This window comes from Crocuta crocuta, unplaced genomic scaffold, assembly GCF_008692635.1.
Source record: "Crocuta crocuta isolate KB4526 unplaced genomic scaffold, BGI_CrCroc_1.0 scaffold580, whole genome shotgun sequence".
NCBI lineage: Eukaryota > Metazoa > Chordata > Mammalia > Carnivora > Hyaenidae > Crocuta > Crocuta crocuta.
In genome coordinates this window covers 1,253,504-1,266,930 of record NW_027527940.1, presented here as the reverse complement: position 1 = coordinate 1,266,930, position 13,427 = coordinate 1,253,504, and the positions used below count along the sequence as shown (strand labels likewise).

The 13,427-nt window shown below is 37.3% G+C and overlaps 2 protein-coding genes across 8 annotated transcripts in view; one reads left to right on the top strand and one right to left on the bottom strand.

The window, feature by feature from the left end:
• ACAD11 (acyl-CoA dehydrogenase family member 11) overlaps positions 1-13,427 on the top strand; it is a 94,084-nt gene that overhangs the window by 46,555 nt on the left and 34,102 nt on the right. For all 5 annotated transcript variants that reach the window (XM_077752286.1, XM_077752289.1, XM_077752287.1 and 2 more), the window contains 2 exons: positions 3,113-3,220; positions 5,618-5,716. In XM_077752286.1, the coding sequence (XP_077608412.1) occupies positions 3,113-3,220; positions 5,618-5,716 (207 nt within the window). The remainder of the gene's footprint in view (positions 1-3,112; positions 3,221-5,617; positions 5,717-13,427) is intronic.
• ACKR4 (atypical chemokine receptor 4) lies at positions 5,865-12,509 on the bottom strand. Of its 3 annotated transcripts, none has more exons than XM_077752295.1 (3): positions 12,364-12,509; positions 11,512-11,685; positions 5,865-7,954 (listed from the first exon to the last, which is right to left on the bottom strand). In XM_077752295.1, exon 3 carries the CDS (start codon positions 7,943-7,945, stop codon positions 6,893-6,895), a length of 1,053 nt encoding a protein of 350 aa, XP_077608421.1. In that variant the 5' UTR covers positions 7,946-7,954; positions 11,512-11,685; positions 12,364-12,509; the 3' UTR covers positions 5,865-6,892. The 3 variants fall into 3 exon arrangements, with proteins under 3 accessions (XP_077608421.1, XP_077608422.1, XP_077608420.1); XM_077752296.1 differs by having other exon boundaries at positions 11,512-11,634; XM_077752294.1 differs by lacking the exon at positions 12,364-12,509 and having other exon boundaries at positions 11,512-11,818.

The window sequence follows — 13,427 nt, the reverse complement described above, 5'->3', positions numbered from 1 at the left end:
GATTACTTACTCTCTTGCTACCAGTCAAGGAATAACATTTTATTTGTTGTAGAAGGATGATGGTATGATACCTGATGTTGTCACTGCACAAGTTAGACCTTGATGTTGCCCATTTTGCTTATTGTATGGCCCTGATGCTAAAGCACTCCCAAAAAGGGTTAATAAAGGATGGAACTGCCAAAAAGAAGTATATTGGATGTCTGAGAGAAAACACAATATGGTTGCATAGCAAGGTGTTTGTACCCTGGATTTAAAGTCATTTATTTGGAACTATCAATATAGTTCATGGACTTTTAATGATGGCTGGACTTATCCCTGGTGTGGTAAGTAGAAGGTAATCCTCTTCAAAACACCAGTTTATCAAATTACTGCTGTACTACATTTTAATCCAATAATGAGGCTATTGTAAAAGTCAAGAAATCTATCCTAAAATTTCTAAAGATTTCATGTCATTTGTGTGAAGCTATTATGTTATGCTACATAGTAGGCATAATTTCACGGAGGGACTACTTGCAGTCTTTTCTTTAGAACTTTTTTTAATTGATACTCATAGTAAGAAATACATTTCATATTGTGACCCAGTATGTGGCATATGTAGTTTTATGTGTATATTCATGGATGGATGAATTTTGCAAGGGGAAGAGACTGAAAAAGGGTTTCATGAAATAATATTTGCCCTTATTACATGCAACTTATTCAGATATTTTCCACTGAGTCTAATCTAATGTATTCTGTTTTGATCTATTTCATTTATTAAAGATTGTTAGCGATATTCCATTAAATTGATTTCATGACATGCTAATGGGTCATAATATGAAAAATAATGCTAGAGAAGACTTCTGTAGACACAGCTCTGCCACTATTTCTCTACTTGACCCATGAATTCACTTTTCACTGGAAGGTCTTTTTCTAGCATTAAAATTTCTAGTATTAAAGTTTCATGAGTCTGTTAGTTGTACTGTCTAAATGACATCACCAAACTGCTGAAATTTTAAAATTGGCCAGGAAGATATATTTTCTTTGACCAAAATTTGATCAGGAACTCTCCTTTGCGAACAAAGATGTGTAAAACCATAAGTAGAAAACTAGGCATTTTCTCTTTGTAGTGGAGCTATCTTCATGAAGGCCTTGGGGCCTTGGGTTTTAGAGCATTTCCAGAGCAGATGAAAAAGGGAAGGTAACTGATGCCAATTAAATACTCTGGCAGTTTTCTTAAGTATAAAAGATGAATTTCTACTCAAGCTTCTCAGATAGTTCTAAAAGCTAATGGGAAACATATGTAGTTTTCCAATTTGTGTTTTGTTTTTTGCCCCTCATTAAGTCATACAATATTATATACTGGGATGTTGAAAATAGGAATTTTTCAGAAATGCTTATTGATTTATTTTTAGATAGAGCACCAGTTGGGGAGGCACAGAGAGAGGGAATAAGAGAGAACCCCAAGCAGGCTCTGTGCCATCAGTGCAGGGCCCCACATGGAGCTTGAACTCACAAACTATGAGATCTTGACCTGAGCCGAAATCAAGAGTGGGGCACTTAACTGAGCTACCCAAGTGCCCCTGAAAATAGCAATATTAAAAATGTTTATTGATGGGGCGCCTGGGTGGCTTAGTCGGTTAAGCATCCGACTTTCACTTAGGTCATGATCTCGCGGTTCATGGGTTCGAGCCCCGCGTCAGGCTCTGTGCTGACTGCCAGCTCAGAGCCTGGAGCCTGTTTCAGAGTCTGTCACTCCCCCTCTCTCTGACTCTCCCCTGCTCACGCTGTCTCTCTCTCCTAGAAATAAAAAAAAAAAATGTTTACTGATTTATTTTGAGAGAGAGAATGAGTGGGGGGAGGGGCAGAGAGAGAGAGAAACAGAGAATCCCAAGCAGACTCCATGTTGTCAGCACATAGTCCGACGTAGAGCTCAAACTCCTAATCCCCATGAGATCAGGACCTGAGCCAGGATCAAGAGTTGGACACTTAACCGACTGAGCATCCCGGGTGCCCCTGAAAATAGCAATTTTTAATTCTAAAGCTACTACTAGAAAAGTTGGAGGCCTTTGGGCTGATTGTGGGGCTGGTGGGTTTTTTTGTAGAAATAATTTATCTAGGCTTTTTCCCATCCCATAAATGATAGCTTTATTTTGCCAGCTTCTCAGAAGAAACTGATAATTTTTGGAAAGATCTAATTCAATATATACTTCATTTGAACCATAACAAGAAACAGAATTTTAAATAAGCAAAGAAAATGATGAGTTTCATTAATTATAACTGAGGACTCATTTTCTCCCTCATTCAAAAAGCTTTTAAGCTTTGACAAATTTTAAGAATTTATTCATCTGTTAGGAATTCTCTGCATTTTAATATAACTTTGGCTCTGTTAGTAGTGTCTGAACAGAGTGCAAACGTATTTTGAGAGACTTAACGTGGATTTAACTCAGTTTTTGGTTACTATCCTTTCAGTGACTATCCTTAATGTTATGTTAAGAGATGATACTGAAAAATTCTTCCTCAAAACTTTATGAGTAATCCGTTTTCAAGGGAAAAATTTCAGGTAACATTTTTTGAAGTTTGATAGGAATGAATATTAGAGGAAAGCCTCCTCTAGAGCATTTTGCTCCATGGAAAACATGAAGTTTTTGTTGTTTATATATATATATATATTCTTGGCACAAGCAAACAAGTGAAAGTTAGAAAGCACAGTGTATGCTTGAGGAACGGGAGTCTCGGGGCTGGATTTGCAGTAGAACATGTGATGATAATTATTCTCCAGGAGCATTGCCCTCACTCCTGGTAGATCATATTTGCAAGATAGCCAGGAAAGATTAAGCCAGTAAATTGTCTTCCTTAGTTCTAATTGAGTCAGACTTCACTGGAGCCATGCTTTATTGAGATGAAGCAGACAAGTGTGTGTAATTCACAAATTGAATAAATGTGCACCAAATGCCATATACTTATAACTATTTATGGCATATCTTCATTATAAATTATATTTCCTTATGTTTCTAAATATTTTTGTTAGCAAACACTTGCCTTGAAAGTTACATGTGTATATTGTCAACATAAAGTTTGGATTTCATATTGATAAATTTTTAAATGGAAAAGCAATGTCTTTTCTTCTGTATAGACACAGGGAACATGGAGCTGCTCTACTTATATGGAAGCGAAAAGCAGAAGCAGCAGTGGCTTGAGCCTCTTCTTCAAGGAACCATCGCATCCTGCTTCTGTATGACAGGTGAAAGCAAATCACGTTTCTCCTCTGTGCAGTCAGTTATTGGAATTATTATGGATGAGCTAAAGAAAGGAGGTGGCTCTGTGTTTCAGGCAAATTTGCCCATGACTAGAAATGTAAATATGATTGTTTTGAGTGCGGTTTCAAATTTTGGCATTTTTAAATGTGTGGAATAAAATTGTCCTCCCATGTGGGAGGATACCAGCTGATGTTTTCAGGCAGTCTGCTTCAGCCAGAGTAAACCTAAATAACTTCATAATCTTTGGACTAGCATTTCAAAAATTGTTGTCTATGGTTATTTAATATTTCTTTGCCCTTATGTATGAAATAGTCATCTTTGTGATAATTTTATATTGATACAAAATATTTAACTCTGTCATAAACCTCGAAAAATAGAACATTCACCAATGCTGGTCACATTGTTCAGATTATGTTCATGTGGGGAAGTAAAATTAGCATGTTAATAAAAATGGGTTTGGTACCATTTGTATATAAGAAACAGCAATAACGTATTCTTCAAAGGAAAAAGTCATCATTCTATAGTTGAGTTTAGAATAAAACTAAATGTCATCTGGCCAGAATTATGGCCAGATTTTATTTTATTTTTTTTTTACATAGTTTATGTCAAGTTGGTTTCCATATAACACCCAGTGCTTATCCCAACAAGTGCCCTCCTCCATGCCCATCACCCCCCTTCCCCTCTCCCCCACCCCCATAAGTTCCCAGTTTGTTTTCAGCATTAAGAGTCTCTCATGGTTTGCCTCCCTCCCTCTCCCCAACTATTTTTCCCCTTCTCCTCCCCCATTGCCCTCCATTAAATTCCTCCTAATCCACCTATATGTGAAAACATATGGTATTTGTCCTTCTCTGCCTGACTTATTTCACTCAGCATAACACCCTCGAGTTCCATCCATGCTGCTACACATGGCCAGATGTCATTCTTTCTCATTGCCATGTAGTATTCCACCGTATAGGTAAACCACATCTTCTTGATCCATTCGTCCATTGATGGACACTTCAGCTCTTTCCATGATTTGGCTGTTGTTGAGAGTGCTGCTATGAACATTGGGGTACATGTGCCTCTATGCATCAGCACCCCTGTATCCTTTGGGTAAATTCCTAGCAGTGCTACTGCTGGGTCATAGGGGAGTTCTATTGTTAATTTTTTGAGGAACCTCCACACTGTGTTCCAGAGTGGCTGCATCTGTTTACATTCCCACCAACAGTATAGGAGGGTGCCCGTTTCCTCACATCCTCGCCAGCATCTATAGTCTCCTGATTTGTTCATTTTAGCAACTGTGACCAGCATGAGGTGGTATCTCAGTGTGGTTTTGATCTGCATTTCCCTGATGATGAGGGACGCTGTGCATTGTTTCATGTGGCCAGATTTTAAAGTCTTCTATAGGGGCGCCTGGGTGGCTCAGTTGGTTAAGTGGCTGACTTCAGCTCAGGTCATGATCTCATGATTCATGGGTTCAAGCCCCGTGTCAGGCTCTGTGCTGACAGTTCAAAGCCTGAGGCCTGCTTCGGATTCTGTGTCTCCCTCTCTCTCCGCCCCTCCCCTGCTTGTACTCTCTCTCTCTCTCAAAAATAAACATTAAAAAAAATAAAATAAAGTCTTCTGTAATATTGCATATACATATATATAAGAGCAAAACTGATCTCCGTTTAAAATCAGTAGGAGGCATTTATTGAATACCTATATATGATGTGTTGTCTACAAAGCACTAATTGGAGGTTGCAAAACAATTACACAGCTCCATCTAAAGGAACTGGGTCTCTAGTTTTAGAAATAGAATACAGAAAATAATCTGAAGGAGTCATTTAAGAAAGCAGCATATTAACAAGTGCAGATTACTATGATTGAGGCCTGCCTTTATGTTGTGAAATGCTATATAATAAAGCAGTTGTGTGAGGGTGTCCCATGGAAAACTTTTGGAAGACACTGTATTCAGCAGGCTTTACAGAATGCAGAATAAATCAGTGAGATGGAATTCTCAAGGCATAGTTAGAAATTGTCTAAGATAGTAAACTACATGGAAATCTGGCTTGCAAATATTTAGTATTTAGTATATTTCCACTATGGGAAATAAAGAACAATATTTTAATCTACTTTTGATGATTGAAGAATGGATTGTGTGAGTTATATCAAATTATGTACCAGTTGAGGAAGCCAGGAACACAATTCAGATTGCTGATCCCAATGTTTGATATTCATTCTTCCAGTGCACACTTTTGGAAAATGTACTATGTGTAGGTTATGGGAGAACCAGGGTGGGATAGACGGACGGGTAGGAACATGCCTCTGTCCTCAAAGGGTTCACATTTCCTTATCCAAAGTCTCTTTTGTAAACAAATTATGTCTGCCTGCCCGTAAATTCAATCTTTGCTTATTTATAGAGCCTGATGTAGCTTCAAGTGATGCCACAAACATTGAATGTAGCATCCAACGAGATGGAGATAGCTATGTAATCAATGGCAAGAAATGGTGGAGCAGTGGTGAGTATTCAGATCCATCCTTTGTGCCAGGTGCTGTGCTAGAATAACACATAGTTTCATGATCATAGTTCCTTAAATTCTGCCTTTAATAGCATATTCAAATTTAGAAATATTTGCTAAAAAAGAAAAGTAATTTTAAGATAACAGATCTTGATTAAGTCATATTTATTTTAAAAACAGAAAACTTTTTTTTATGGTTTCACAATTCACAGTTTTTCAGAGTTTGTGAGAGGAAATTCATATTAGTGCACACTATTCTTGATCATGGTAACTTCTATCAAAATTAATTTTTAATAGGAACATATTAAATGAAATATAATTTATAAATAATTGTAAAGAGATTTACTTATTAGAAATCATTTATTTTATCACATTTCCTTATTGCTTAAAAATACAAGTGCTTAAAGCAAAAATATAAGAATCTATACATGAGAAAATGTATTGTTTAGTCAACCCTCAGTAATAGACTTACATAAATGGATGAGTCCTTTAGGAAGTCATAAAATTGGAACCTACGTAAATATGATTATCTAAAGATTGCTTCCTAGAGTAAATCTAACAAGATAACCAGTTTATTATTAAAGTTGACATCATGAAAGCAAATTATGTGTTCAGAAATTTACCAGGGATAAAAAGAAAAAAAAAAAAAAGGAAAGAAATTTACTAGGGATGTGTTAAAAGGGCCATTAAAGCTTTTTATGTATCTTTTTATTGTTGTTATTCTTCCTGGGGTCTTATGAAATCACTGGCAAATTAAGAAGCAGGAAAAAAGGATTAAATTTTGCTGTATAGTTATTCAAGTACTGAAATTATGCAGTGAAATCATTCTTATATTAAACGTTGATCATTTAAAATAATTATAAATCCTCCTTAATATAAGCCTCTATATTAATGTTTCAGATGGCCTAATTTATAGCATAGTGTTTTTATTATTTATATCTGTTAATACTGTTTTCCTGTATTGTTAACGTTAAGTTCATGTTTTGTGCACTTGTGATTTCATTTCCTCTTCTTCCTGGTTGCTATATTCTCCCATCCCCCCCTCCCCCCTACGTTTTGATTGTTATACGTTGGCACCACCAGTGTTTACCATTTAAGTTTCAGAATAAAGCAGATGTTTTCTCTGGGGAGAAGCATCATTCATGTGAATCGAAGCAAGAGACAGCAGTTTTACATTTAAATGCTAAAAGTACTGGTTGGCTCTGTAGGATCTTCCGAATCAAAAGGAATCTCGTCCACATTTTGTCTTTGTCTTCTCCAGGACCCATATTTCTTGGCAACTTTCATAATGTAGTTTTTAAAAGAGGCTCCCATGAAAACATACAGGACTGGGTTGAGGCAGCTGTGAAAGAGTGCAATGCTCTCTGTGATTTGAATGGCAACATCCATGCGTTTGCTCATGTCACAGTCAGTGATCAGGGAGTAGATGATGTCTATGACTTGACAGAACCTGACAATGTTATAAGGCAGCTGAGTGACAATAAAAACTATAACCACCGTGAGCAGAACTTTGAGGGGTCGAGATTTTTTAATGTCGGGCATCCTGATGAGTGTCCTTGCTGTGACAAAGTAGCACACTCCCATAATAAGAAAGGGTATTACAAATCCAATGCAGATTTCCAGCATTTGAATCGATGCTTTCACTGATGTTCCTAGGTGATATGGAAAGATGGGAATGCACCTAGCCTTGTGATTGACTGTATAAAAAACCAGCTGAGGTATACTCAGCAAGATGGCAACCACCCACACACAGAAACAGATAAGCCAGCATGGTTTCCCCACTCCTGATTGACGTGGGGCTTTCGTTACTGCCCAGTATCTGTCTATGCTGATACAAGCCAGAAACTGCATTCCAGAGACGAAATTGACAGTGTACAAGGCTGAAGTGACCTTGCACATGATTCTCCCTAAAACCCATCCATGAACTGCATTAACTGCCCAGAAAGGCAGAGTGAATAGAAGGAGTAAATCTGCCACCGCCAAATTCAGGATGTACACATCTGTTTTGGTTCTCTGCTTCTTGTAATAGGCATAAATCGCCACTACTATGGAATTGCCTGCAATTCCAATGATGAAAGCTATTGTGAAGAAGGCAGGCAGGAAAATTTTTGCAAATTTTCTGACTTCTTCTTTTATACAGATCACTTCATACTGACTGTAGTCATGAGTGCCATTCACTTCATTTTCCTCATAATAGTAATCTGTTGACTGATTGTGTTCCAATGCCATGGCTCCAATCTAAATGTCAGAAGGAATACAGAATATTCATTTTAATATTGTTTAAAAGGAAACAATTTTGAATCTAGCGTTTATTTGTTATTTTACTCAATAATAGATTATTGGAGTGAGGGGGTGGTTCAGTCAGTTAAGCATCTGACTCTTGATTTTGGCTCAAGTTATGATCTCACAGGCACAGTAGTCAGGCTCCATGCTGAGTGTGGAACCTGCTTGGGATTCTCTCTCTGCCTCTCCCCACTTATGCATACACACACTCTCTCTCTTTCTCTCTCTCAAAAATAAACAAATATTTAAAAAAAAAACAGAAACTAGAGAATAGACTGTTGCCGTAACATAGACGAGGCTGAATCTGCCAGTCTTTGAGATTTGAAACCTTTTAATGGAAACAATTTAGGAGTATATCCCCAAGATTATTTTTTTCATCCTTTGTTTTTACAAGTCTGTGTGTAAGAGCTGGGATTTACACAGAGCTCTTGAAATGAAAGATAAAATTAATACCCTGACAAATTGTCTTAATCATTAGACCCTAAATCAAAGTAATGATTTTGTGTAAAAACTGGGTTTTTTTTAAGGTTTTTTAAGTAATCTCTTCCCCCAATGTGGGGCTTGAACCCACAACCCCAAGATATCCTTTACCAACTGAACCAGTCAGGTACCCCCAAAATAGTTTTTAAGATATGAAAAATTAGTCAGATTTCAACAAAAAGGAGTGACAAATGTTACTATTTTTTACAGATGCAACTTGTGATTCTTATGCAGTATATTGGCAGTAGATCAAATTGTTCATCTAAACTAAAATTATTTTGGGGGCACCTGGGTAGCTCAGTTGGTTAAGCCTCCAACTTTGGCTCAGGTCATGATCTCACAGTTTGAGTTCAAGCCCCACATCAGGCTCTCTGCTGACAACTTAGAGCCCACTTGGGATCCTCTGTTCCTCTCTCTCTCTGCCTCTTCCCCACTCACGCATTCACACACACTCTCAAAAATAAACGTTAAAGAAAACTTAAACATTGGGGTGCCTGGGTGGCTCAGTCTGTTAAGCGTCCAACTTCAGCTACAGGTCATGATCTCACAGTTCATGGCTTCAACCCTGCATCGGGCTCTGTGCTCACAGCTCAGAGCCTGGAACCTACTTCAGATTCTGTCTCCCTCTCTCTCTCTGCCCCTCCCCACTCATGCTTTCTCTGTCTGTCTTCTATCTGTCTGTCTCTCTCAAAAATAAACACTTAAAAAAATTTTAAAGACATAGAACATTGTTAAAAAAATTAAACATTAAAAAATAAATTATTTTACTTTTATATATAAACTTATTATAAAATAAGATAAATTACCTCAGAATTTATACTTAATTTCACTAGTTGGCCTTTATAAAACAAAAGCCTCTCCTCTATTTAGCTCTCCTTCAAAACCTGTCACACATGCTGAATGTATGCTACCATTCAGTAGCTTCATTCCACCACTTACCTAAGCCTTAGGCCTGTCCCATCCTTGGTCAGGGACATCTCTCACCATCGTCCCCAATTCCTGTCAGCCCCTAAATTTTGATTTTACCTTCCAAATAGATTGTGAATCTCTCTCCCCCTTTAATCTGTCCTCTTTGTCACATCTATACAATTCGACCAACCTGTTTCTTACTTGGCTTATTGCAATATCTTCCCACCTGGTATCTGCTGTTCTTATTCCTCCTTACCACCTCCTATCAGAAATATTTTTCAGGGGTGCCTAGGTGGCTTAGTAGGTTAAGCGTCCAACTCTTGATTTCGGTTCAGGTCATGATATCACAGTTCATGGGTTCAAGCCCTATGTCAGGCTCCGCACTGACAGACAGAGTATGCTTGGGATTCTCTCTCTACCCCACTTTTTCTCTACCCCTTCCCTGCTTATGCACATGCACATATTCTCTCTCTCGGGAATAAATTTTAAAAAATGTTTTTTTCTTACTGCTACCAGAGTTCTGTATCTCTGAAATGTCAATCTGTCACTCCTCTGCTTAGCTCTTATCTAAAAGACACATTTCTTCACCTGAAAGATATAATCCAGACTCCTCAGCTTGATGCCCAAGCTAAGGAGTGGTCCTACCCATAGTTCCTGCTACATTTCTCTACTATGTAGACACTAATAGTACTCATTTGCAAGCACTTTGCTGGCATACACCATGCTGCGGCGCATATCTACATCATTACTCATTCTGTTCCTTTATCTCACAGACTGTTTCCTGCTCTTCCCTTAAAGGGCCACTTCCTCCTCAGTTAACCTGGATATTACCTTGCCAGAAGACTTTCCTGATCCAATAGCTATGTCTACATACATACATACCTGCATTCATTCTCAGAGAATGGACCCCATCTTATGGAAAAGATGGCTTTTCTAGACTACCTTTTCCCTCTGTGATCTAAGTTCCCTGTTGGGTTTATGTTTGTAATTAATACCTTGGAGAGGGCCTGGCATACACTAGGTGCTCAGTAAATGTTTGTCAAACTAAAAGTTTTACAAGTAGATAGAAAACTATTTCTCTAGAATGGCTAGATGATATGCCAGGAATCTTCTTGTCTTATCATTAGCAATTTTACTATATTGGTTATTAACACCCTATAGAAGTAAGATAGGCTTGCACACAATTCACAAGTTTTTAAATGTATATAAAAATGACTCTCAACGTTTTCATTATAATGTTGAGTTTTGTGTTGCTTTTTTCTTACCCTTTCTGTCTCCCTTTGATTGTTTTTGTCCTTGGAAGAATTTCTAACATTCTTACGGAATCATTAATGAAAATACTATTTTTAGAACAGTGTGCCAACTTGTACATTTTCAAAAGAATGTTCTTATTCTTACTAACCCTTTTTGGATTAGTAAAGCAAAGAATGCCCCTGAGGAGATATGCCACATAGAACAGCCTTCATTATGTAAAAACCAGGCGGTAACAATCTAAAGTGACTATTTTTATCCTTAAGATTATTTGAAAAGTTACAATATGGAAGACCATTCTGGTCATCATTTTCCTATGTGTTAATTATTAACACAGGATGCACTTTGTTCTTTCTTTCTCATTCATCACAAATCTTAAGCTTGGTGATAAGGAATAACATGCCCAAATAATACAAAACATTAAGGAAATGTATTTTTAAATAAGAATCTTACTAAAAATATGAGTAAGTAAAGCAAGGAATGGAAATTATTTGCAGACATGATCCTTTGGCAGATATATAGAAATACATTTTAGATGTCTTTATAATTATTACAAGAACAAAAAAGTTAGCATTTTTAAAACAAAGCAGAAAAACTGATAGAGCACAACTTATTCTCTCATTAACAAAGTTGTATAGGCAAATAATGGTATTAAAATAATACCAGAAATAAAATATTTTCTTCTTGCTATATTCACATTTTAGTTATAAGATTAAAGTGTATAGCTATTTTTAAATAGCTCTTTTTTGCACATATATAAATGTTTAGACTTTTATGCATCAAGGCTCCCTCTACATAGGTAAATGTACAAAGTCTTTGGGCTTTAAAAAACAATCTTATCCAAGTTAGAATGAGAAAAAGAAAAAACCAACCTGTTTCAGTGCGCAGAGAGGAGCAGTCTTGAGTGAAGACTAAAATCAAATGACCTCTTTAACTCAAGCTACTTTTGTTTTCGTTTTACACCCCGCCTTTGTCTTGCATCCAAGAGAGCTTTCCTGAAATTTAACCTTGTGAGCACTTGATCTTTTACTTTTTGTAGAACCATCCTAGAAGTCAAATCCAAGTTCTTAAGTGTCCTAGGATACAAACTTGAAAGCATTCCATCTTGTTCAAAAAACTACATATCTTTCAAAGTTTCCACTTAGATGAAGCAAACAAGAAAGTGCCTGCAGCTGAGGAACCAGTCACCAAACTGAAAGAATTCACCCTGAGAGTCAAGGCAGCTAATGGGCACTCACAGGTAGCATCTAGGGAAATAACTCATGAAAGTTATTTTGTCTAGAAAAGAAAAGAACAATGACTTTTACCTCAGAAAGTTATCTCTTTGAAGACTAAATTATTGCAGACTAAATTCTGAGTAACAATTAAGCATTTATAGAACTTAATATTTTTTATGCCACATCATTTAATATTTTACTTAAACTATTAAACTGCTCTTGGCTTCGCTATATTTCTTCTCTGTCCTTGACCCCAGAATAAGCTTTTCCCCGTGACTTTAAACTCTCTTGCTTTCTTGTAACCTTTTTCCTCAAAGACCAGCATACAAACCTTCAAAATCCTTTTGTTTGGGGACATTGTTTTTCCCATGCTAACAAATGAAAATTAGAGGAAAAATGCATGCAGATTCAGCCTCGGGTCTATTTTAACTCGACTCTCTTTACATTTGCATTTATAATTCCCTTTATTTCCTTTCTCCTGCATGACCAGGTAGGCTCAGTCTTTACCTGCAGACGTCCTTTCAAAGGAATGTCAATTTTTCTCCAAGCAGTTGATCAAAGTTTCTTGTTAATTCACAGAAAAGAGGTTCTCAGTCACTGGGCCTTCGTCTTCCTTCATCTTTCCACGGTGTAAGTCTGAGAGTACTGCCAGCTTCTCCTTGTAATCCACCACTCTTTGAAGGAAGAGTTACTTGCATGCAGCTAAACCACCTCACACACACACATACACACACACACACACACAGCCTGGATTTGTGGTGTTTGTCATTTTCCAGTGTGTGAATACTCTCACCCTGGCCAATTTTAAGGTGTCAGTGTGAAGTTACTGAAGGCAAGGTTGCTAAGAGAGGAGCATTAATTATAAGCTCTCCTGAACAGGCTCTAGCACACTTATTCAGAAAGTGGCATCTCTTCTTACCATGGCTGATCATTAGTCTCTTGCTGCCTTCTGACAGATACTGCACTTAATGTTATCCCTGCCTATCTAGACGCTCTGGTTTTTCTCCTTCTCTTACTTTTTTTTTTTTTTGGTACAAATGTAAATATTTAAAATGAGAGCTGCAGGGCGCCTGCATGGCTTAGTTGGTTAAGTGTGTAACTTCAGCTCAGGTCATGATCTCGTTCATGAGTTTGAGCCCAGAATCATCTCTGCTGTTAGCACAGAGCCCTCTTCAGATCCTCTGTCACCTAGTCTCTACCCCTCTCCCATTTGTGCTCTCTCTCAAAAATAAACATTAAAAAGAATTTTTTAACAAGAAATACATCACAACAAGCTATAAAACTTAAAGAAGCCAACAAACACCAAAACTTCAAGAAAAATCCTCAAGAAAACACTATAAGGCACCTGATGGCTCAGTCAGTTAAGTGTCTGACTTCAGCTTAGATTATATCTCACAGTTCGTGAGTTCCAGTCCTGTGTTGGGCTCTCTGCTGTCAGCATGGAGACTGCTTCAGATCATCTGTCTCTCTCCTCCCTCCCTCCCTCTCTCTCTCAAAAATAAAATAAGCATAAAAAAAAATGTTTTAATAAACTGCCTGACACGTCTCAATAATACTATTTTTCCAACATT

What these genes read in the sequence shown, in the direction of transcription:
- ACKR4 (XM_077752295.1), bottom strand. Translation starts at nt 7,945, where the DNA reads ATGGCATTGGAACACAATCAGTCAACAGATTACTATTATGAGGAAAAT.